The sequence below is a fragment of the Anolis carolinensis genome, chromosome 6 (assembly GCF_035594765.1).
Source record: "Anolis carolinensis isolate JA03-04 chromosome 6, rAnoCar3.1.pri, whole genome shotgun sequence".
In the NCBI taxonomy this organism is placed as follows: domain Eukaryota; kingdom Metazoa; phylum Chordata; class Lepidosauria; order Squamata; family Dactyloidae; genus Anolis; species Anolis carolinensis.
The window spans coordinates 113,199,413-113,221,414 of record NC_085846.1 but is presented as its reverse complement, the minus strand read 5'-3'; the positions used below and the strand labels follow the sequence as shown (position 1 = coordinate 113,221,414).

Below are 22,002 nucleotides of genomic sequence, written 5' to 3'. Positions count from 1 at the left end.
TGGCCAATGAGATAGTCAAGTTAATTAGAGTTGTTGTTGTTGTTGTTGTTGTGTGCCTTCAAGTCATTTCAGACTTTGGGTGAGCCTAAGTCTAAAATGTATTTATTTATTATTTATTTATTTACTGCACTTATTTACTACATTTGTATCACACCCTTCTCACCCCAAAGGGGACTCAGAGTGGCTCACAAATTATATGTACATACAATATATTATATTATTAGCATAGCACAATATTAGCATTATATATTACTTTATTGAACTATACCACTATACTGTAATATTATTAGTAATATTATACGAATGTAATATAGAATATATAATTAATATTATTATATGGTATTATTATTAGTGTTATATTGTATTACATTATAATATTATTATCAATATTATATGTATATACAATATATTATATTATAAAACTGAGGGCGGGGGCCAGGTAAATGAGCTCGGAGGGCCGCATCCGGCCCCCGGGCCTTAGTTTGGGGACCCCTGATCTAGTCCAACCCACTGCCATGCTTTTCATTAATCCAAGCCATTTTATAGAAACTGCATCTTTGGAATAACATGGCTCTTACTTTTCATAATGGGTTAAATTAGTCTGAGTTCTGAAACATTATCTAATACAAATAGCATAATGGACGGGAGTAGTCTACACAAAATAAAATGCTGCCCAGCAAATCAATAGATTTATGTGAATAATTTGTACTAGTTTTCTCATGCCATCTAAATGTCATGTCACATCCTTCCTGATCAGTTCTGTATATATAAAACCATAAGGAAACAGCTGTGTAAGTTCAGAAGTATCCAAGTAAGAAAAGGGGCTCTTTTTATACATTAGGTAGATGTGCACTAATAACATTTGGTGAGTACAGTTGCCATATATTAGTGAGTTACATACAAGTAAGCCAAGGCTACGATGTTCTTAGTATTAATTAAAGAGATTTTTATGTAACAATGATTTCCAATTACTGGGTAAGTGCTGAATTCTTAAATAGCCATTAACATTATTGTCTTCCTTGGAGATCTCTTTTAATTTCACTGAAAGACATCTGAAATAATATGTATTATTTTTTAAAAAGTGGGATAGAACTTTTAGAACATAAAATAGTATAAATGAGATTTGGAAATTATATTCTTCCCGTTCTCCAAATGTACAAAGTATGATGGATTGCAGGGAAACAGGTCAAATGGAATCTGCAATCATTCTACCTGTACTTTTCTTTGGAATCTGACAAGTAGGAACCTCTGTAAAATATCTCCTTTTACAGATTGCTGAGGAAGAAGATAGACTGCATTGCTTCTCAACTCTGAAATGGTGCCTCAGGGCTTAGCTTGACAAGTCAGAACTGTAGAGACCTTTTTTGAACTGGAGAAACTCCCAAGGCTCATGGCTGGGTGCCTTTGGAGAGCACAAGATCTCTTTCTTATAAAGTGACCTCTAATTTTCTTCATACATTTTGATGACTTGCCTTCCAAATCTTTTCATCGTTTGTGTGTGTGTTGAGTCTATTTGTCATTTAGCTGCTATAACTGAAGCAGGAGAAATGGCTGTCTTAATTCAATACCACAGTTCAGTACACTGGGTTTCAGCCTCAGACATTCAAGGCACACTGGATGGACAAGTTACTTTGTCTTTTTCCATTAAAAATACTTATTTCCATTTTGCTTATTTTTTAAAGTGACAAATTTTAGCAAAACAGTGAACCCTGACACCAACCCTGGGACTCACTGTTGCACTATGGAAACCCCATGGCAATTCTATTGATGGAATGGGAGGGGAGGGGGAATTAAAGGAACATTTCACCGTGTTTTCATATCCAAGCACAGATTAAAGACACCTTCACCTGACACCTGCTGGGGTCCTCTAGAGGTCTAAATGGATTATGTCATTGATCTGCACCTGACTGGGATGTATCTAGACAAGGTCTACACAACCTGTGACCCTCCAGGTATTTGTGACTTCAGCTCCCAAAAATCCTGTCTATTGGGCAAGCTGGCTAGGGATTGTGGGAGTCTGAGTCCCAAACACCTGGAGGGCTACAGTTGTGCAGGCCTGATCTAGACATTTCTCCCGCCTCTACATTCTTGACCAGCAATGGAATCGCCATGGGGAAGGCTATCACGGAACAGTTGTGAGTTTGGAGATTGTTGAGTATCTAGATCAAGGGAAGCCATAGTACTGCACTGTTCTGATTGCATCAGACCTCACCTAGAATGTAGTGTCCCGTTCTCAGCACGGCAATTCAAAGAGGATAGTAGTTAACAAACTGGAACATGTCCAGAGATGGGTGACTAAAATGGTAAAGGACTGGACACCATATCTGGAGTAGTTTAGAGAGGTGGGAATATTTCGCTTGGAGAAATGAAGAGGACATTTTAGTCATCTTTAAATATTTAAAATGATCTCATTAAATATACCTGCCATTAACAAGGTGCTAGTCCATATATAATCTGAACTGTAGTTAAGGACTCCATGCTTGACTGCAATGTATAGTATTGCTTCTCCTCCATACATTTGATACGTTCTGACATGAAAGATATCCCCACCATTTTCATATAAAAATCTCCCAAGGTCTTTCGGAGGTCTTGGTTATAATGTTCCAATGGGATATGGAAAATCTTTGAAATGAGTGTATCGCTTGAACCAAGTAATTTGTACTTTAACCCTTTGTTATGTTGCTAGGAACTCTATAACTGTCTCTGTTACCTTTGTGAGGAATGTGGATGTAAATATAGATACAGTGCTTTGGAAACCAATTGGTATTTTATTCATTACTGAGTAACTGCTCATGATCAAAGTACATTCAAAAAACTAAAAAGAGCTATTTGACAGTGGAATAGGTTGCTGGGGCGTATTGTCGAGTTTCCTTTTCTGAAGATTTTAAAATATAGACTGAGCAGCCATCTGTTGGTAGTGCTTAGATTATGTATGTCTGCATGGCAGAATGAGGTTAGACTGGATGGCTCTTGAGGTCTCACCCAACTCTGAATTTCTAGAATTCTTCATACATTGAAAAAGTATTCTTCATAGTTACTCAGAGTACTTCTGGAAAACAAGTACTTGTTGCAGGGAAAGGTTGATCTGTAAACTCAAGACTTTTTCTGATAGCACAATGGGATAGATTAAAATGATCTTACCATCAGATGTTTGTGTGTATGTAAGTCAGTCACTATTGCTTTCCAAATTTAGAAACCTTAAAACCCTGAGGGTGAATAAGACTAAAATGTAATATTAAGATTCTGGGGAAAAATACCTTTTATTTGTTGAGCTCTGCAACTGAACAGTTTACAAATATACTTCGTATTCCTGTCATTGAACTTCTCGTTGAAAGAATAAACATTGCACACATATACCTAATTGTTTCATATTAAATAATGTGTCCATTGATGAAGAAAGGAAATGTAGGACTAGATTCTTTAGTTTCATTTAACAGTAAACAGTTCAGAAGTGGTTGTCTCTTGAAGTATGGCAATTGTTTCCCCATGAATAATGCATTCTTTCTGATTGCATAATAGCTATAAAAGTCATATTAAGTCACAAAATTCTTGTGTGTTCTTAGTTCTGTTCTATACTTGCATTAGAATGAGAGAATAGATTTCTGTGATAGTTGGGACAGCTGGACATTTCAGTGGGAATTAAAGACATGGTTATTCATTTGTTTGGAGGGAGGACTGCGAAACAGTGAAATTGAGTTAAATTATGTTTTAAATTATGTATTACTCCTATTAACATTTATAGGATGTTTTCAACTAAAATAACCTATTGAACAGAATCTATGAAAGTCATGCAATATATGCTCAGCAAAATATAAAATTAGCATTACTGGTAACAGATTAGTACAATAGAATAAACAGCTGTGTAAGAGTGTAAAACCTCGTTACATATTATGGATGTATTGTCATCAGCAATGAATTTGTGAATGGGCAAGTAAGTCTGGTGATAGCCTGTTTCCCTGAAAATAAGACATCCACAGAAAATAAGACCTAGTAGAGGTTTTGCTGAATTGCTAGATATAAGACCTTCCCTGAAAGTAAGACCTAGCAAAGTTTTTGTTGGAAGCATGCCCGCGGAACAGAACACCAAAGCATGTAGGATCGATAAATGTACATACCATAGATTGTTGTACATGGAAATAATGGTAGTAACAAGAAATTCTTGATAGGACTCATAGTATACAGTACATAATAAATGTATATAATAAATATAATAAATGTTCATTTTTTGTTCAACAATAAATGTGAACTCTTCTTCATGGAAAAATAAGACATCCCCTGAAAATAAGACATAGCACATCTTTGGGAGCACATTCTTATTTTTGGGGAAACAGGGTAGGTTTGCTAGTAGTAAGCATATAATATTTTCAAGAACAAAGAATATTGTTTTTCACAGGTTAGGGTACTGTCACTTCAAATACATTTGATTCAGCTATATAACCATTAAAATATGGCTAAAATAGATTTATAAAATATGACTATCTGAAAATACCGGTAATATATCATATTTCATTGCATAGTAGTTGCCACCACATAATAGTTGCACCCCCTTTTTTAGGTGCAATTTTTTTCCTTGCATAATCATTGCAGAGCCATATGGGGCTGATCCTTCCTTCCTATTTTCTCCTAAGGCAAGGAAATTTTAAAACTGTAAAATGAAGGTCCTTTCACTCTCTTTCCTTTGAAGCAAATCAGTTTTTTAAAAAAACCTGAAATGCAAGTCTCTGGAATTCGAATATTCCCTCCCTTCTCCAAAGAACACAATTCTAGGTTTGCTAAACAGAAATGGTAGATTATTCCTCCTCCTCTCCTTTTAGAGGTAGGACATTTTATTGAAAAAGCAGAATTTCTTCTTCACATAATGGTCACACCCGCTTCTTATATTAGAAAAGGAAAAAAGTGACTATTATGTGATGAAATACAGTAGTTAAGGAGTGATAACACAGGATTATCTCATCCTACCCCTTCCTAAATTTCTTAATGAGTTTTGATTAGTTTTGATTCACATAATTTCTAAGCAGTCTCAGTTCTGTATTCTTCCCTTTTCTACTTTGGAAAAGAACAGTGTTTCTAAGATATTCAAAGACCTCATCTTGATTTAAGCTTCTTTTATAAATACTATAAATCATCTCCCATCAGTAGTTGAGGGAGTTGTTCTTTCCTTAACTCAGTGACAGGAAGGCCCTCTAGGAGCTTTGGGTGAGTGGCATTGACAGATTTAAGGGGGAAAATGATAGTTTGTAGTCTTATTCAGACATGATGATGAATAGCTTTTTCTCTTTAAGGGGGAAAATTCCATAAAACTGTGTTGCATGCTTATTTCTACATAAAGGTTTTTCTGTATGGGATTTTTAGTGTGGATGCAAGAACAAGCCCCCCCCTCCATATTTTATGTGCAGTAAAGTTAGTTCATATAAATGACCTAAGACTAGAAAACATATCTTTGATTTTTGTGACAAACCATACAGTCCTCTACATACTGAGTTCTGTGGAGCTTATTCCCAGATAAGTGGACATATAATTGTCTTGTTAGCAATGTTGAATGAGTCAAAAACTTATAAAATACTAAATTGAGAAGGTTTTTTTGTTTTTGTTTTTTGTATCTTGGTCTCGAGGAAGTTCACATTTGGCTTGACAGCTCACCTTGTTCTAACTCTTCTGATTGCACATACACACATTCATGCATGCTGCAGTACATATGGGAAGCATTTTTTCCACCACTTGTCCACTTTAGCTATTTTAAGACATTGTAATGGAGGTTTGGAGTCACTAACGTGCAGGAGGAGAAGTTGTCTGACTAAGGAGGTAAAGTTATAATTACCAGGCAGCCGTAGCAAGCTTGCTATTCCCCATCTTGTATTTTTAACTTGTAAGCTTTTGTGTTCTAAACACTCAGGCTTTGTATGTAGTATAAACTTTCTTCAGCTAGATAATCCAGAATTTGTTGGTGCCAAAGTACCAGAGTATGCACTCTTACTGTTTGCAGATATAGATTGTAAGACTTTTTAATACATATATGTGGCAAACCTCTATTTTCAGATGCAAATTTCTCCCCCGCTTTCATCCAGTGGTAGTTATAGGGGTGGGTACACATTTTTCATAAAATTCACACAGACTCTTGTTATATTTATCTTCAAAACATTTGCAAGTAATTTAGATTCCTTTGTGTTTCTCTTTTATCTTGGTTGTACAAGTGACTGAATATTTTGCACTGTGCAAGAAACTGCTTCATTTTCTTCCTTCTGTTGAAGGAAATGGTAAATCTTCCAGCTATTCAAATATTGTTTTCTAGAAGGGGAAACCTGTAATGCTTTTTTCAGACAACAGCTTTTTTTTTTTTGGTCAGGAGTGACTTGAGAAACTGTAAGTCGCTTCTGGAGTGAGAATTGGCTGTCTGCAAGGACGTTGCCCAGGGGATGCCCGGATGTTTTGATATTTTTACCATCCTTGTAGGATGCTTCTCTCATGTCCCCGCAAGGAGCTGGAGCTGATAGAGGGGGCTCATCCGTGCTCTCCCCGGGTAGGATTCGAACCTGGCAGCCTTCAGGTCAGCAACCCAACCTTCAAGTCACAAGGCTTTAACCCACTACTCCACCGGGGGCTCCTCAGACAACAGTTGTAACATTGGTGGATATTCTATGAGAAATGCATGCCCATATGCCACATTTGTTTGGTATGTGACATAATCAGTGATGCACATTTATTCTTCCTGATTTCCCTTTGTAAAATGGTGGCTGCTGTCGATCCACCATGTTGACATATCAAGTTTTGAATGACTTTTCAGTTATTTTGATTGACATCATATTAAGTAGAATCCAGTTCTACAATCTGAATTGTAGACCCACTGAATCAGTCGGGAGAGTTGTTATGTCAACCCATAAGTAAAATTCTGTGATTTGGGAGTAATAGTTGGATTAAGCTCCTAGTTTCTAGGTCATAGTTTTCTGAAGAATTGGGCAATTTTTTCAGTGGTGTTTAGTCTCAACACCTAAAACCCCAATTGTGCACTTACCGGATCACTCCTCCATTGCCAGCAGTAACCTCTGTTGTATTGCACTAAGTATTGTGTAGACTTGGCACTTTTCTATGGAGTACCTATCCATGCTATTGATCCCAATTTGAAAGGGCTGAAAATTTTGTTAAAGTGGATACATTGTTAATATTACTCATAGTTGTATATTAATGTTAAATATGGTGTTTATGTTTAGCAGAAGTTGAAAAGTAATCAAGCAGAAAAAGAATTATGTGTAATAATAGGATTATTTTTTTTGCTTGATGAGGGAAAGACCATTGTTTTTAATTATTTCTGTTGCATGTAGGTAGAGAAGGGGTGATGAGAGGATTGTGGAGTGGGTCACAGTGAGACTTTTTGTTTTGGAAATTGTGTGTGTGTTTGTTGTTTTTGTCTTTTAGCATTCAATAAAATGAAATTTAAAAAGAAAATAGCATGGGCATCCTTTTCTTTGGATGTTTTATGCCTCCTCTCAGTTCTGTTTCTCAGTTGGAATTCACAGAGAGAATTTTCATTGTTAGAATTATTGCTGCTCCCTTAAAATTGCTATTTTCTTGACCTTTCTTTAGGAAATGATGGTACATTTTGCTGAACTGCAGGTTAACTATTTGGAAAATGTCTTGAATAGATGTTTATGTATAAGGTATATGATCATATTCCATAAATGCTGCTGTTTAGAAGGACTGGTTCTGGCAGATGTTAGTGTTTTATGTCACATTTAGCTGGCCAGACTGCCTTTGGAAAATAAACATATAATTTGATCTGGACAAGGGCATCATAATGATAAGCTGTTTCTATACTACTCATGGCTGTTACAAGTGTTATCCTTACAGAAGAATTATTGCATTCAATTAAAATGGTAGATAACAAATCTTTCAGCCAAAGTTTTAAATTATTTTACTCTTGTGTCGAGAAGGTCTCAAATGATATTAAACATTACTTGAATGCATAAATCCTTGTATAATACTGAAGACTCTTAAACATGTTGTCTTGTTTTATGAATAAAGTGAACACCATATCACACATTAGCGTGAAAATTCAAGGAACTAGCTGCTGGTGAGATGTATTCGTATTGCAGTAATAAAATGAAGGACACTGCAGCAGAGCAATAAAACACAGTCCAAAAGCATATTAGCTTTGTCAGCACTTTGCCAGGAAGACAACTTATCTCAAGTTTAGATAGGTGTGATTTAAAAAAATGCCTTTACAGTCCTTAAAAACATGATGCTTAAGATTCTAAATAAAATGTACTGTGAATCTAACTTCAACTGATATCAATGGAATATGTTTTCAAAATAGGCTACGACTTGCCTACTAATTTATTTCTCCTTCATATGTAATTCCTATGGTTCTTAACTACATATTTTGGTTAGTCCACATTTATTTCAACTCACGTTGGATCTTCTCATACAGTTTGGTTATCCTTATCTGAATATTAATTGACTTTAGTGTTCTTCCTTAAAAGTGTTGTGCCTTTTAACGGTACTACAGCCAGAGGAGTGACCTCTGCATATTCTGTATTTTCTGGCACAGAGAACATCTAAGACTAGTCTACCTTATTTGCAAGGTTGTATTGTCATGGAAACCAAACAAATATGTGTTATACTCCTGTATAATCCTAGAAAGTTTAATTTAAAATCAGCCTAAAAACTTGTGTCAAGTTATCCACTGGTCAGTGTAAATACTGTAACTAACTCTTGCCAAAAAAGGAACCACTCCCTTCTTTGAGTACAGGGGCAGAAGGCAAGAGCTTAGTCTGCCCTAGGAGAATCTAAAAGATGCACCAACCTCTTCTACCTGCCTTCGACTTATACGTGTATTCATTGTAAAGGGATAAAAGATAAATCATGACATTATACTCTTAACATGCTTTTGTGTTTATATGTAAATGTAAGATAAATTTCTTGCACCTGATAGGTACTATTTTTGAGGTAGTTGAAAACCTGTCTTTCTTTTTATTCAGACCAGTGATGAATGTAGACGGGTGTCATCTGTCCTGATTGCCTGCAGCTCCCCACGGTCTTTCCCAGTCAGTGATTTTTTTTAAGAGTTGATGCTGGGAATGGAGCACTAGGATTCTCTGCATCCAGGATGTGATCCTGGTTTTTTTCCTGACAGTTCCCCATGTGCATACACAGTTATTGCGAGTGATGGCAGTGTCAAATCAGGTAGCTCATGCTTTAAGATGCAAAAGTCCCAATGTAAAGACTTTCATCAGGGTTTCTCAACATTTGAAAAACAGTTTACAGGCAGTCCCCAAGTTACGAACAAGATTGAATTTGTTCTTAAGTTGAATCCATTTTTAAGTCAGAACAGGGACATTTTAAAGTGTAACTCCAGACAGTCAGATAGATACATGCATGCTTTGGATAGCATAGGGAAGGATTAAAATCCCTGTGATGTTTGTTTTGTTTTTGTGTGCCCCTTGTTCAGAAGATTTCACCTCACTTTCTGTCCCTGTGATCATTGGATTCTGAAAGTTTGGCTTGTTGAGGAAACAAGGATTGGTGATAAAGCTTCCCCCATGATACCTCTTCTAGGAATGAATTTCCCTTCTGAAGAAATTCCTGTTTCCCTCACTTTCTGTTGTCTCACTCCTGTTCTTAACTCTGAGTTGTTTGTAAGTCAGATGTTTGTAACTCAGGGACTGCTGAACTACAATTTTTGGAATGATAGGAAACCCGGACAGCTGGAAGTTATGGGACTTACGTTTTACAATACTTACAAGTTCAATGCTGACAAGAAGTTATAGTCAATATTGATGAAAGCTTGTGTGTTCCCTTGAGAACTTGCTTGACTGTATTGGTCAGGAGGTACTTGGTCCTCATCAGCTTTTGCACTTACATGACAGTGTTGCTCAGGTCATCACTCAAGAAGCAGCTGAGGCACATCAAGGAGACTGGGTAGCCTAAGATCTCTACTTCAGAGACCACTGTGCTCCAGTGAGAAGCTGATGAAAGAGAGCCAAAGAAGAGCCACTAATGCTGCTTCTCTTTCCTTCTTCGCTTTGCTTTTGCTGTATGGATCTGCAAGCAACTTTGAGCCAATTGTAGCAGCCAGGTGGATTACATCATTTCCTCCCCAAAGGAGAAGCACCTGCTGCCCCATTGTCCTTCAGTTTTGCTTCCTGTGTAATACAGACAAGACCCACCAATTTCTACAATTTAAGACAGTTCACAGGGGCCTTAAAGCTCCACTGCAGTCTGTCATCTTTCCTGCTAGTTCCTACAGCTCCCCATCTTATTCTGTGAGACATCCCTAATTTTGACATGTCTCACACTGCACTCTTTTCCTGTGGATATCTTTTTTACTGCACCATAGAAGCAAGGTAAAGGTAAAGGTTTCCCCTGACGTTAAGTCCAGTCATATCTGACTCTGGGGGTTGGTGCTCATCTCCATTTCTAAGCCAAAGAGCCGGCGTTGTCTGTAGACACCTCCAAGGTCATGTGGCCGGCATGACTGCATGGAGCGCCGTTACCTTCCCACCGAAGTGGTACCTATTGATCTACTCACATTTGCATGTTTTCGAACTGCCAGGTTGGCAGGAGCTGGAGCTAACAGTGGACGCTCCCGCCGCTCCCGGGGTTTGAACCTGGGACCTTTCGGTCTCCAACTCCGTGCTTTAACGCACTTCGCCACCAGGGCTCAACATAGAAGCACAACATATTTTTAAAGTCATGAATTAACTTGGGTCATGAGTTAAGCTGCTTTGAGTCTCCTTCAGGAGAGCTAAAGCAGGGTATAAATATAATAACAACAACAACAACTCATGATGCATTATAAACTCTGTAAGATCTGTAGTTGGAAGCTATCCATGCTGAATAGTGACCTCTATGATATTATTACACATAAACTGCTAAAATATGGGCTAAATAGTGCTACTGATGGCTGAATGTTTACTCTCTAGTCATCCTAAATAGAAGTTATTTGGAGACACCTCTGAGTTCCGTCCAGGTATTTGTCAACATCTTTATAAACACCAAGGATGATGGAATTCTAGGAATGCTTGTCAAAGGTGCATATAATTCTCAATTAAGGGGTGTTAAGAGGAGATAACAACTATTTAAAATGACAATTTGGAGAGCTGGATAATTTTTGAAAATTAATTTCAACATGAATTAATGTAAGGTGCCACATTCAGGCAGGAAAAATATGTTGTGTAAATAAACAATAGTCAACACTTTGACAATAGTACATGAAGAAAAAATGTAGAAGATTTAATAGACTACAAACTATACGTGGGTCAACAGTTTGATTTGTTATTTACCATCAAACTGATTGAATCTTAGTCTCAAGAATATAAAGCCAAAGCAATTCTAGACTTCAAGAGTAGGACATTCAAATTGAGGGAAGTAATAGGACCATTCCATTCTGACCTGGTTAGATCCATCTGAAGTATGATTATGGGCTGAAGGATATTGGCAAATGGAATGTGACAAGAAGAAGGCAACCAAGATGATGAAAGGTCTGCAAGCCCAGCATTCTGTGGTTGACTTGCAGACTTTTAGGGCATTAGGTTTAGCACAGAGAACTGAGAGGTAATATAAAAGCTATATTGAAATATCTAAGAGGCAGAACAGACTGCGCTCCATGTAGTCATGCCGGCCACATGACCAGGTGTCTACAGACAACGCCGGCTCTTCAGCTTAGAAATGGAGATGAGCACCAACCCCCAGAGTCAGACATGACTGGACTTAACGTCAGGGGAAACCTTTACCTAAGAGGCAGAACAGTTGTTTTTTTAAGATTACCTTATGTAGGGATAGGTATTTTTCCCTAACCTGCCAATGACCAGGACCATCATTGTGTGCCTTGTTTACCATTGCTTTTTTTCTCCACATACTAGCACTTTATGGTTAATGAGTGTCACTGACTCGGAGACCACTAGTTTGAGTAGCATTAGTATAGAAAATGGAACATGTAGGACACAAACTCAGATGATTAGAAAAGAGAACTCATCTAAACATTAGGGAAAAGATCTTAACGATAAAGAGCTGTTACAGTTGAATTGACTACCTTTAGGAGAGTGGACTTGCTTTCATGAGTGTTTTAGCTACGTATTTCTTCATATTCATAATAAATAAATAAATAAATAGTAGGGGGTTGCAGTAGATTTCCTTTGAAGTCCCATCCAATCCTGTAATCCTAAATTGGCTTGTTATGCTAGTCATAGTCATTTTTCAAACCAGCACCAAGGTAGTTGATAGGAGTAATTCAGTTTTAATGTCTCAGTGTGAGTAAAAGTTAAAAGGTGTTGGGAAATAGTAAAAAGAATGTTGGCAGTATAAACTAGAAATAATCTCACATTCATTATGGTTACATAAATATGCTGAAATGCCAGGAACTTCTGTGGATGTATCATCTTCTGCTTAAATACAGTTAAATAAAAAATAAGGAGAGCAGCATCTACAAATATCTGACTATCCCTTAATTCCCACCACCTTCATTCCAATGAGGAACATCAGTTTACCAAGCGAATTTCTCCTGTTTTTTCTTCTTCTGTAGATTGAAAATATTAAGTTCTTAAAGGGCAGAGAGAGATGGCAATATTCCAGTTCAGTGGTGCATAGGAATAGTTAACGCACATGGGAGTAGAGTATAAATGCTTCCTATTCAGAATAATTTCAATATGCATCAACATAGAAGAGATTGAGGAGTAGCAATGAGGATGCAATCCTCATAGCTGCCAGTGGATTCTAATCTAGTAAAAATCTTCAAGCACTTTGAATCATCATCTCCTGGGAAATATTAACACATTGTCAAACGGACTCTGGGAGTGCACTAGGATTCTCCTAGGCTTAGTTGAACAATCTTCTCTTAGTCATATTGACTTCATTATTATGATTGCCCCTCACTGAAGAATATCTATTTGGGATTGTCCCTGATAGCCCTTTTTGTTTTCACATCTTTGTCATTATAAATATAAACCCACCCTCATACCAGGAGGAGATACATTTTTCTACTTACTGTAGAAACAGGAAATTTTGGATGCTAGTAGACCCTACTGAAATAAATTATTTCCAGCAGATGTTACCATACAATCATGCTAGAGGACCTAGAAAATTCCAAGAGTTAATCGGGGAATCCATCCCACCAGTATTATGCAAAGCAATAGTTTCTTGACCCATGTCCCAGAGGGTTGCATTAGATGCTGTGTTAAATCTGTAGTCTGCAGAGAACCTGTACTTTTAGTTGTAATTTTTTGAGATTCTGCAGAGGATTCAGAACACCATATTCCTCCCAAATGGCATCTTAAAAATAACAGACTAAACTAAGCTAAAGCTAAGATAAAAGGGGGCAAATCATGGCAAATCTGATCCAGAGCAGAACCCCTCTGTGCTTGTTTACAATTAAAACATAGTAAATGTAGTATCAGTTTTGTTTTTCCAAAGTACACTCTGTTAAGAACTACTTCACTGTCTCACCCTGTTTCCTGAATCTGTCCCCACTTTGAAACAGTCCTTTTCTGCTAATAGTCTTACTGCTTCTATTCTTCAAATTATTGGTTTATTATTTTCCTGAATATATTCAGTCTAGATTTGATTTTTCTGGTTTTCTTCGCTATAGCAATGGACATTTTGCTATGCATATTTTCTTCCAACCAGATTCCTGTAGTCTCCACCAGGTCTTGGTTCTCTCTACACCTCAGAGCTTTACAGGTTTGTCTGTCTGTCAAAGTAAAATGACTCTTGCCATTCCAGACAGAGACTTAATGAGTCAATTGAGGAGGTTCAGTATTTTCTGTTCTCTATGACTTCAGTATGCTTTGTAGGTCAGCATCTAAAAATTGGATTTTATAAACAGAAAGCCATTGCTCGATGGAGTAGGATGAAGACAGTTAGTCAGTTCCTGTTACAAATTGGGTGGGAACCTGGATCCTTTCAAGACTATTCAGTAGCTGCTATGTTCTCTTTTATATAAAGAAGTATTAATCACTAAAGAGTATTCCAGATCACTGGTTTTCTTGAAAAGTCTCTCTTCTCTCACTGCCATCACCGTCGCAAATGCGACTGACATGGACGAGGGAGAGGGCATTTTCGGTGGCCGTCTCTACCCTGTGGAACACCCTCCCTAAAGAAATTAAAACAGTTCCCTCCCTCTTTCAAGAACCAATTAAAAAACTTTCCTGTTTAGACAGGCCTTTAGTAAAGGAAACTAAGTTGGAGTGGTAATAAACATCATAATGTTTATGGACTGGAACAGTATAATATGATCTGACATGATGTCACAGGAATGTGAATGTATATTATTGTTTTAAACTGCTTATTTTATGATGTTTTATACTTATTGATGTATTTGGATGGTTGTTTACATGATTTGAATATGTCGTAAGCTGCTTTGGGTCCCGTGATGGAGAAAAGCGGGATATAAATAAAAATATATTATTATTATTATTAATAATAATAATAATTCTCTCATTTTCTCTCCATTATAATAAAGCAGGTCTAGGTTTTGCTGTTCCAGTTTCTCTTATTAAAGTATTTTAAGACTATTAAAATCTGGGTTTTGGAAAAGACCTGCTTTGTTAGAATTGCAGAAAGTTGGAAATGCTTGTTGACATATTTATTTTCGGACTGGCTTATCATGACCACCTATTTGTCATTTTGGATTGGTGCTTTAATATAAAGCTAATTGCACTTGGTGTCACAAGATTCATCATATCAGACATGCCTTAGAGTTTCTTAGTTTCGGGAAACTATGTCTCTGTTTTGGTTTGGTTTTTTAAAATCCATTTATAGCTGTTGAGTTATGCTGTGGACAACCTGAGGATTTTAATAAAAATATTGCATAAGATTTGTTCAAAGCTTCTGGGAAGGAACCAAATTGATGAAAGTAATTGAACTGGATCTCTGGACCATGTTTGGTTGTGATTCTACTACAGTATGAGGAAGCATACTTGTTTAACAAAAAAATGAGCCTTATATAAATTAAACGTGAAAATGCTGAAATTTACATTTCAGATAGTTTCTACCCCCCATAGAAACATCAGGGAAATTACATGTTACAGAAATAAAGCAGCTGGGACATTTGCAAAAATGGTTAAAGTCTGAAATTACAGGTTTCTACATGACATGTAACACTAAAGCTAGCATACTGCACTGGAAAAAGAATGAGGTTGTCACAGGATGGTGGATAGCTAGTGCCAAAATGGGATCTAAACAAAGTCAAACAGCGCATCTTCATTTTTATTATTATATTATGTTATTTATACCTCGCTTCTTCTATCCACAAAGAGATTCAAAGCGGCTTCATGGGAGTAACTTTGTGCCTATAATTCATTCATTTTACAGTTAACATGCCTCAAGTCTTTAATGCGCATATATGAAAATGTTGCCTCAACTTGTCAGTTACTGCCTTTTTCTGGAGCACATAAAGTTTAAGTTGTGTGCAATAACCCTCTTGGAAACAGTGATTAATTTTGTAGATGTCTGTAGATAATGGGCTGATTCCAAACCTTTCTTTGCCCTGAGATCTCATTGAAATCAACAATGAGAGTTTGTTACACTGATTTTCTTTGGTGGATTCCTAACGACAGTCAACATGTTCTGAATCTAACCTCCTCTCCCCTCGTTAATTTTTTTTTAATGTTGGTAGCTCTAACCAAGGAAGGCTTCAGTATGCAGGATTAAATTTGAGGCCCCAGCTTCCTGTGCAAGGAAAACTAAACATGTATGAACAGCAAAGGCAGCCAAAAGGAAAAAGGGCAATTGGACAAACATAGAAGCTTCAGTTTATTCTGGCAATGGTCAGCAACTGCTGGGTGGACTTCCTGCCTTGGGAGGAGGCTGACATTTGGGGCATTTTCTGTCTGTGAAGCAGCCGTTTGCCTGAGCTCAGTTAATAAACATGTTTGGCAGCTAATTTTATAGAAGTACTCTCTTTTTACTTTTAAAAAGAAGGAAATGAGGATAGAGGTTTCACAAATCACTACTGAAAGCATCTGTTTTATACATCAAGGTTCTCATCATATGAAGTACATAAAACAAATAATGCTACTTAGCAAGCTAAATTTATTTTGGATGAGCGGCATGAGATTTAGCCCTTAATTTGAGTTGGAATCACATTATATGCTTTTTTAAATTGCTGGATTTGTTTTCAAGCATAAATCAAGTAATTTATGTTTCCTTTTAAGTTGGCTCGTTAGAAGGCCATCTCCACTAAAGTTTGTATGTGCGTTTTCTTTTCAAAATACTTTGCTCATAATAATTTCTCAAGTGATTCTTTTTACCTGGAACTTGTGATGTGCAAAGGTCTCAGTTCCCCTTAGGTAGATTTTCCACTGCTTTGCAATTCAGATCCAGGTCACCAACTCTTGTTTGGCAGCTACATCTAATGTTACACAAGGTCTTTTACACTTCTGTGTTTTCTCTCCTCCCCATTTTTTGTCAGCAACAAATACCAGAAGATGAAAGAATCCCAGCCTTTCATATCTCTGTAAGCATAGATTTGTGTGCAGACAATGTGAGATCTAAAAAGCGGAATTATTTGCTACTCCATTAACAAGCTCTTATAAATCATAGAGACTTAGCCACTTTTGTTGGTGTGTTTTCCAGGTGATACTGATAAAGTGATTGATATAATTTCCCAAGATGTTCCAAAAGCTGCTGCTGTTAAGGAAACAGTCAGAAGGAGCCTGATGTCTTTTAGGGACATTCAGAGGTTTATCTCTTGCATCTATAGTATTCTGTCATTCTGTGGTTGTCTTTGTGTTTCTCATGCTTTGTCTTTGGCACCAACAATGCCTTATCTGTGCCAATCCTAGAATTTGTACTAGCCACCCGATCCATTTGAGAAGACAGATTGCTTACTCTGATTGTAGGCAATGCTTGCACTGTGTTTCAGCATCTCTGCTTGCTTAGAGAACAAGGAAAACTGGTTTAGAGGTGGTCAGAGACTGGAAAAAACATCCTAGCAAAAATCTGCTTAGCAGCTACAAGCAGTCTTTATCTTACATTTGATTTTCCTTGACTTCACACCAGTTTCCTCTGAAAATGCCAGGATGTTTTGTTTTCATGTTTGTGGAGTCCACTTTGCTGTCCACTGCCTGAAAAACTAGCTAATGTGGATTATCTGCATTGATAATCTGGATTATATGGCAGTGTAGAAGGGGCCTAAGTCCTCCAGTGCCACTCTGGCTGAAGCTGACTATAAAGTCAACAGAAAAATTTCTAGAGAGAATGTATTAATCTAATCTTCAAACGTGAATCCTGAAAATGTGGAGGGCCAGCTATGTATGTGAAGCACAAAGTAAAATCATGAGTAAGACCAACTCAAAGCCTAAAATAAAACAGCAAGGTTTTTTTTTTTTTAAAAAAAACCCTCTATTTAAATCAAAAGCAGATTGCTGTTTGGTTTCCAATTCTACTGATCTACACTGTGGCATGTTTAAATAATGATAGGTGTATATTGTGATAGGATTTGTACATATCACAATATGTAAGCAAGATCCAGAAAACCTAATGCTTACACCAAATCTCTGTGTCGACAGGCACATCTCTCCAGTTTCCAGATGCTGTAAAGGAGCAATGTTTTATGCCTATCTCAGTTTGCTCTGCAGGAGAACATCACAGGGGCTGTCTTGACCACAGTCCGGCACATAGCTGTATGTAATGGAGCTTTGGTCTGATTTAGCATGGCTGCCATTCATTTCTTATATCTGCTGCCTGATAGCCACTTCAGCAAAATTGCATATAGTGTAGTTTTGCCATTGTTGAGAGTGAAGCGTACATAATTCCAACACTATGTGCCATATAGTGATCAAGCAATTGATATTTCATTCTGTCGTCTAATGGATACAAAATCTGTTTACAGGCTGCTTCACATCACATTTTGAAAATGTATGCACTCAACTCTAAAAATGAGTGCATGCAGAGAGCGAGAGTGCATGCAGAGAGTGCATGCAGAGAGCCTTTGAAAATGTTGCTTCTTGTTGTTAGCAGCAGCAGCAGACATTTTCTTGGAGACTATTTGCTATGTTTTTCAGGCAGTTAGCTAAAATGTTTAAGATCCAGAATCTGATGTCAAATGTTTACTGCTTCAATAGTGAACAGTGAGTTGAGGTTTCTTTAAAAACAAATCCTTTCTCATAGGACAATCAAGGACATTCCTTTCTTCTGGTTCTCTGACTTTCTATAGGCAGTGAGATTTTGTTATGTGTGAACAGTATCCAACCTGACAGAAACACGCATTCAAGGGAATCCCTATATATATGGCTCTCACGATTTACAACACAGACTCTGGAAGCCCAGGGAAAAGGTCTGAAATATGTATGAAAGTCCATAGTGGAAGAAGGAACACTCCATTAGATCTAATCCACAATCTCTTATCAGCAGCAAAAATTGAGACATCTCAACCAGGAAAGTGAAAGCTTGCTACTTCAGGGTGTAAAATGACCATAATAAGGGTCATGATGGTGGTATGTATGAATGTAATTCAAGTCCTTTTTGGTGTACCACTATGAGAATACCTAATAGAGCATTATGTGTTTCTTATTTTACATTTGCTGCATTTAGTGAGGGGTTTTAAAATATTTTTTCTATGATCTTGTATCTTTTTGTCTTTATTAGGTGTTATGAGGTAACACCACCTCCCCCTTGGTCATAGGACTTTGTGTGATATTTTGTTTGAATCTGATTTCATTACCTATTAAGGTGGTAATACACTGAATAACTTCATTGAACTTATTTCAGTCCCAGCTTTTTTGGGGGGCAGGATGTTGCTCTACCTTTATTGTATAGAGGTGCTCTTGGGTATATTTTGATTTAATCTCATTTAGTTGGCTGTACAAATATTGACCAGATTGAAAAGCCCTGGTTTATCTCAATCATGACAAGTAATAGGATTCAAATCACAGCTAAGGTAAAGCCTTAATGTTTTGCTGTGGGCAGAACATTATGTCTCACACTCTATTTCTTATCAGTAGAAGGGGATTAATAACACCCACATCATAGAGGTTGCAAGGAAGAGCAAGATAAGATTGTCATCACTCCTTGGCTTGAAGTGCTGTTACATGAAGATGAGTGCATCTTGTATTTTGGTGGCCTTTCATTTATTGGTCTTGCAAGCTTTCCTTAGAAAATAAGTTGACTTCTATTTCTTTGGGACTCTAAATTAATGGGTGAGGTGTGTGACCATCACTTACTACCCCCACCAAGATCTGTATTGAGCTACAGTTGGAGATAAATCTTCAGTTTCCTCCTATATACCAAGAGGAGGCACCAAGAAAATCAGGTTTTAGATCATGGTGTAAATTAATCAAAAGCTTATTGTTGGTGTTTTTATGTCTGCAGAAATGCCATTTTTCTGCTTTGCATTTATGCTGTTGGCCATTGGTGTTACTTCTCATTGATCTGTGAAAAGCAGTTAATTATATAAGCATGGATGGCATAATTATTTCTTTTCAGATACTCTGGAAGTAAATAAGCCTCATTCTTATAATTTTCTCCATTATTGAACCATTAGTTGTCTTTGTAAAGATCTCAGAAAGAGTTTGTTTGGGCTCAGTTAGGAGCAAGCTGCCCCAAGGATTACAGGCAGTGAACAGGGTTATCTATAAAACACATGGCTTCCAAAATGTCGTTTTAAAATAATTTGCCAAAACTTAGGCAGATGTAGGTGGTACAATTTGAGACTGGGTTACAGTAGCCTAAATGTAAAAGGTCACTTTGGTTTAGTTGCTGTTTAGACTCTACATTTATTTAAAAATATATTTTGCTGTAATCATACTTTCATTATTCTGTCTGACAATAATGTTAGGTATCTCTACTTGAATCATTAATACTCTTGAAAGAAACTGTTTTGGGGCACATTTTATTGTAAAGTTAAAAATATTCAAAATATTCACACACACATTAAAACATGCAATGGAACTATTAAGTGTCTATTTTACTGATACCATACATAGTCAGGGAGCCCTCAGTGGCGTAGCAGATTAAACTGCTGAGCTGCTGAACCTGCTGACTAAATGTTTAGCGGTTCAAATTCGGAGAGCAGGGTGAGCTCCCACTGTTAGCCCTAGCTTCTGCCAATCTAGCAGTTTGAAAACATGCAAATGTGAGTAGATCAATACGTACCACTCTGGCAGGAAGGTAACAGTGCTCCATGCAGTCATGCCGGCCACATGACCTTAGAGGCGTCTATGGACAACGCTGGCTCTTCTGCTTAGAAATGGAGATGAGCACTAATCCCAAGAATCGGACATGACTAGATTTAATGTCAGGGGAAAACCTTTACAGTACATAGTCAACTGGTATCTACTGCTCAAGAAAAATACTCAGTTTTAATTAATAAAACATTTGTATTTTGTATCTGTCCTGTTAATTTTCTGGGTACTGTTTCATTGTCTGGGTGGAGACCAAAAGGGAGCACTAAACATAAAAGGATAGTCCATTTTACGGGGGAGTAGGGTTTGAAGGAGTAAAACCATTTCCACGTTTTCCTGTCATTTCCACCACCCATGTCGCTGTCGTGGAAACAAACCTCATTTATGAAATGGGAAATGGGGAGGGGAATAATCAGCAAAAATGGGGGAATTTGTTTTCCTCCTTCAACCCCCCCCCCAATAAAGGGGGCGATCTTTGTTTCCTTTGTTTATTGTTACAACCTCATTATTACTTTACGTAAAGCAACCATTTTGAGTGAATTCCTAAGACTTTTTAATTTTATTTTTTAAATTTTTCTGTAGTGTGTAGTTATTTTGCTTTTGTTTGTTGTCTTTCTTAGATGATAAGCTAATTTAGGCAAGACGTGTCTTCTGTTTCTTTAGACTAATAATGAACATTACTACTGAAATCCTTCATCGAATTTCCCTTCCCACTTCTTAATTATCTTGGTTCTGGAAAATGAAAGCAGAAAGATTGCTTTCCTGAGGCTGTTATTATAGTTTAGAAACATGTCTGCTTCTTGGAGTATAGATAAACGATTTTAGAAATTAGGCAAAGCTATTTTCCTTGTCAGAATAGAATCCAACCTATATTAAGCTTATTCTGTACATGGTTGTTAAGGAATTATTTCAGTCTTGTAAAGTAGGGATGATAATTGTGCAGCCTTTCAAAAATGATTGCATTGCAACTCCCAGCACTCCTCCCTATTAGCCGGTTTGGGTTTCTGGGAATAGCTGTTCAAAAAGATCTGAAGGCACAATTCTCGTCCCTGTTCTTTTTTTTTTTAAATGGAACTGTATAAATGTGAAATTCTCAAGCACCAGTCAAATTTCAAAGTTGGCACTACAAAAATAGACTCCATGGCTACATTTTTTGCATTCCATTTCAATCAACAGGATGGAGGGCATTCAAATGCATATGGGGATTGTGGTGGTGTGAAATTGATGTTTCTGAAAGTGGTTTCTTATGGCAGTCAGGAGTCTTGTGCAATTATTCTACAGTTTCACTGACTGGATTGTAACTGTAGGCGTTTGAGTTCTTCCTGCAGTCGATAGAAACCAAGTAAATCTCTTCTGTTGGCCTTAACATCCGCAATATATTCAAAAATATGTCTGATATCATGGCTTGGATATTTCATAATTCTTTCCTTGCCTGAAAGGGAATATTCTTGTCCGCATGTTGCAGTGTTGTTTTCCCCTCAGTTATGTTCCCAAGACCACAGGCGTCTTGGAAGATTGTCAAGAGCTCCGAAATAGCAGATCAGAGATGGTGGGCAAACTTCCCTGAATGACAGCTTGTCTAATGAACTCCCCTGCAATGTGCCACTGAAGGAAGAATAAAAATTGTAGGAGAGACAGCAAGGTCCAATATGCTGCTTTAGAAGCTTTTGCAAACACAAAGTATGGCATAGAGTTTGTGTCAAGAGAGTTGAAAGGATTCCTTTAGTATCAAAAATGTGGCTAACCCAAAAGTAACATATATAATCAACAAGTTTAGGGCTCTTGGCATTGTATAATCAACAAGTTTAGGGCTCTTTATCATTTTTAGATATTTGATTTTGAAAGCTTTGTTTGTAGTTGATGAACTTTGATCCTCCAGTCCATAGAATCC

General features: G+C 37.2%; 1 protein-coding gene across 5 annotated transcripts in view; it reads left to right on the top strand.

Moving 5' to 3' along the window:
* Nucleotides 1–22,002, top strand: part of ctdspl (CTD small phosphatase like) — a 63,895-nt gene that overhangs the window by 7,153 nt on the left and 34,740 nt on the right. Inside the window, exon 1 of one of the 5 annotated variants that reach the window (XM_062957364.1) lies at nt 525–2,135. The exons of the other annotated variants lie outside the window; for them this stretch is intronic. Coding sequence (XP_062813434.1) covers nt 2,099–2,135 — 37 coding nt within the window. The 5' untranslated portion in view covers nt 525–2,098. Of the gene's footprint in view, nt 1–524; nt 2,136–22,002 lie in introns of those variants that run through there. 5 annotated transcript variants of the gene reach the window in all.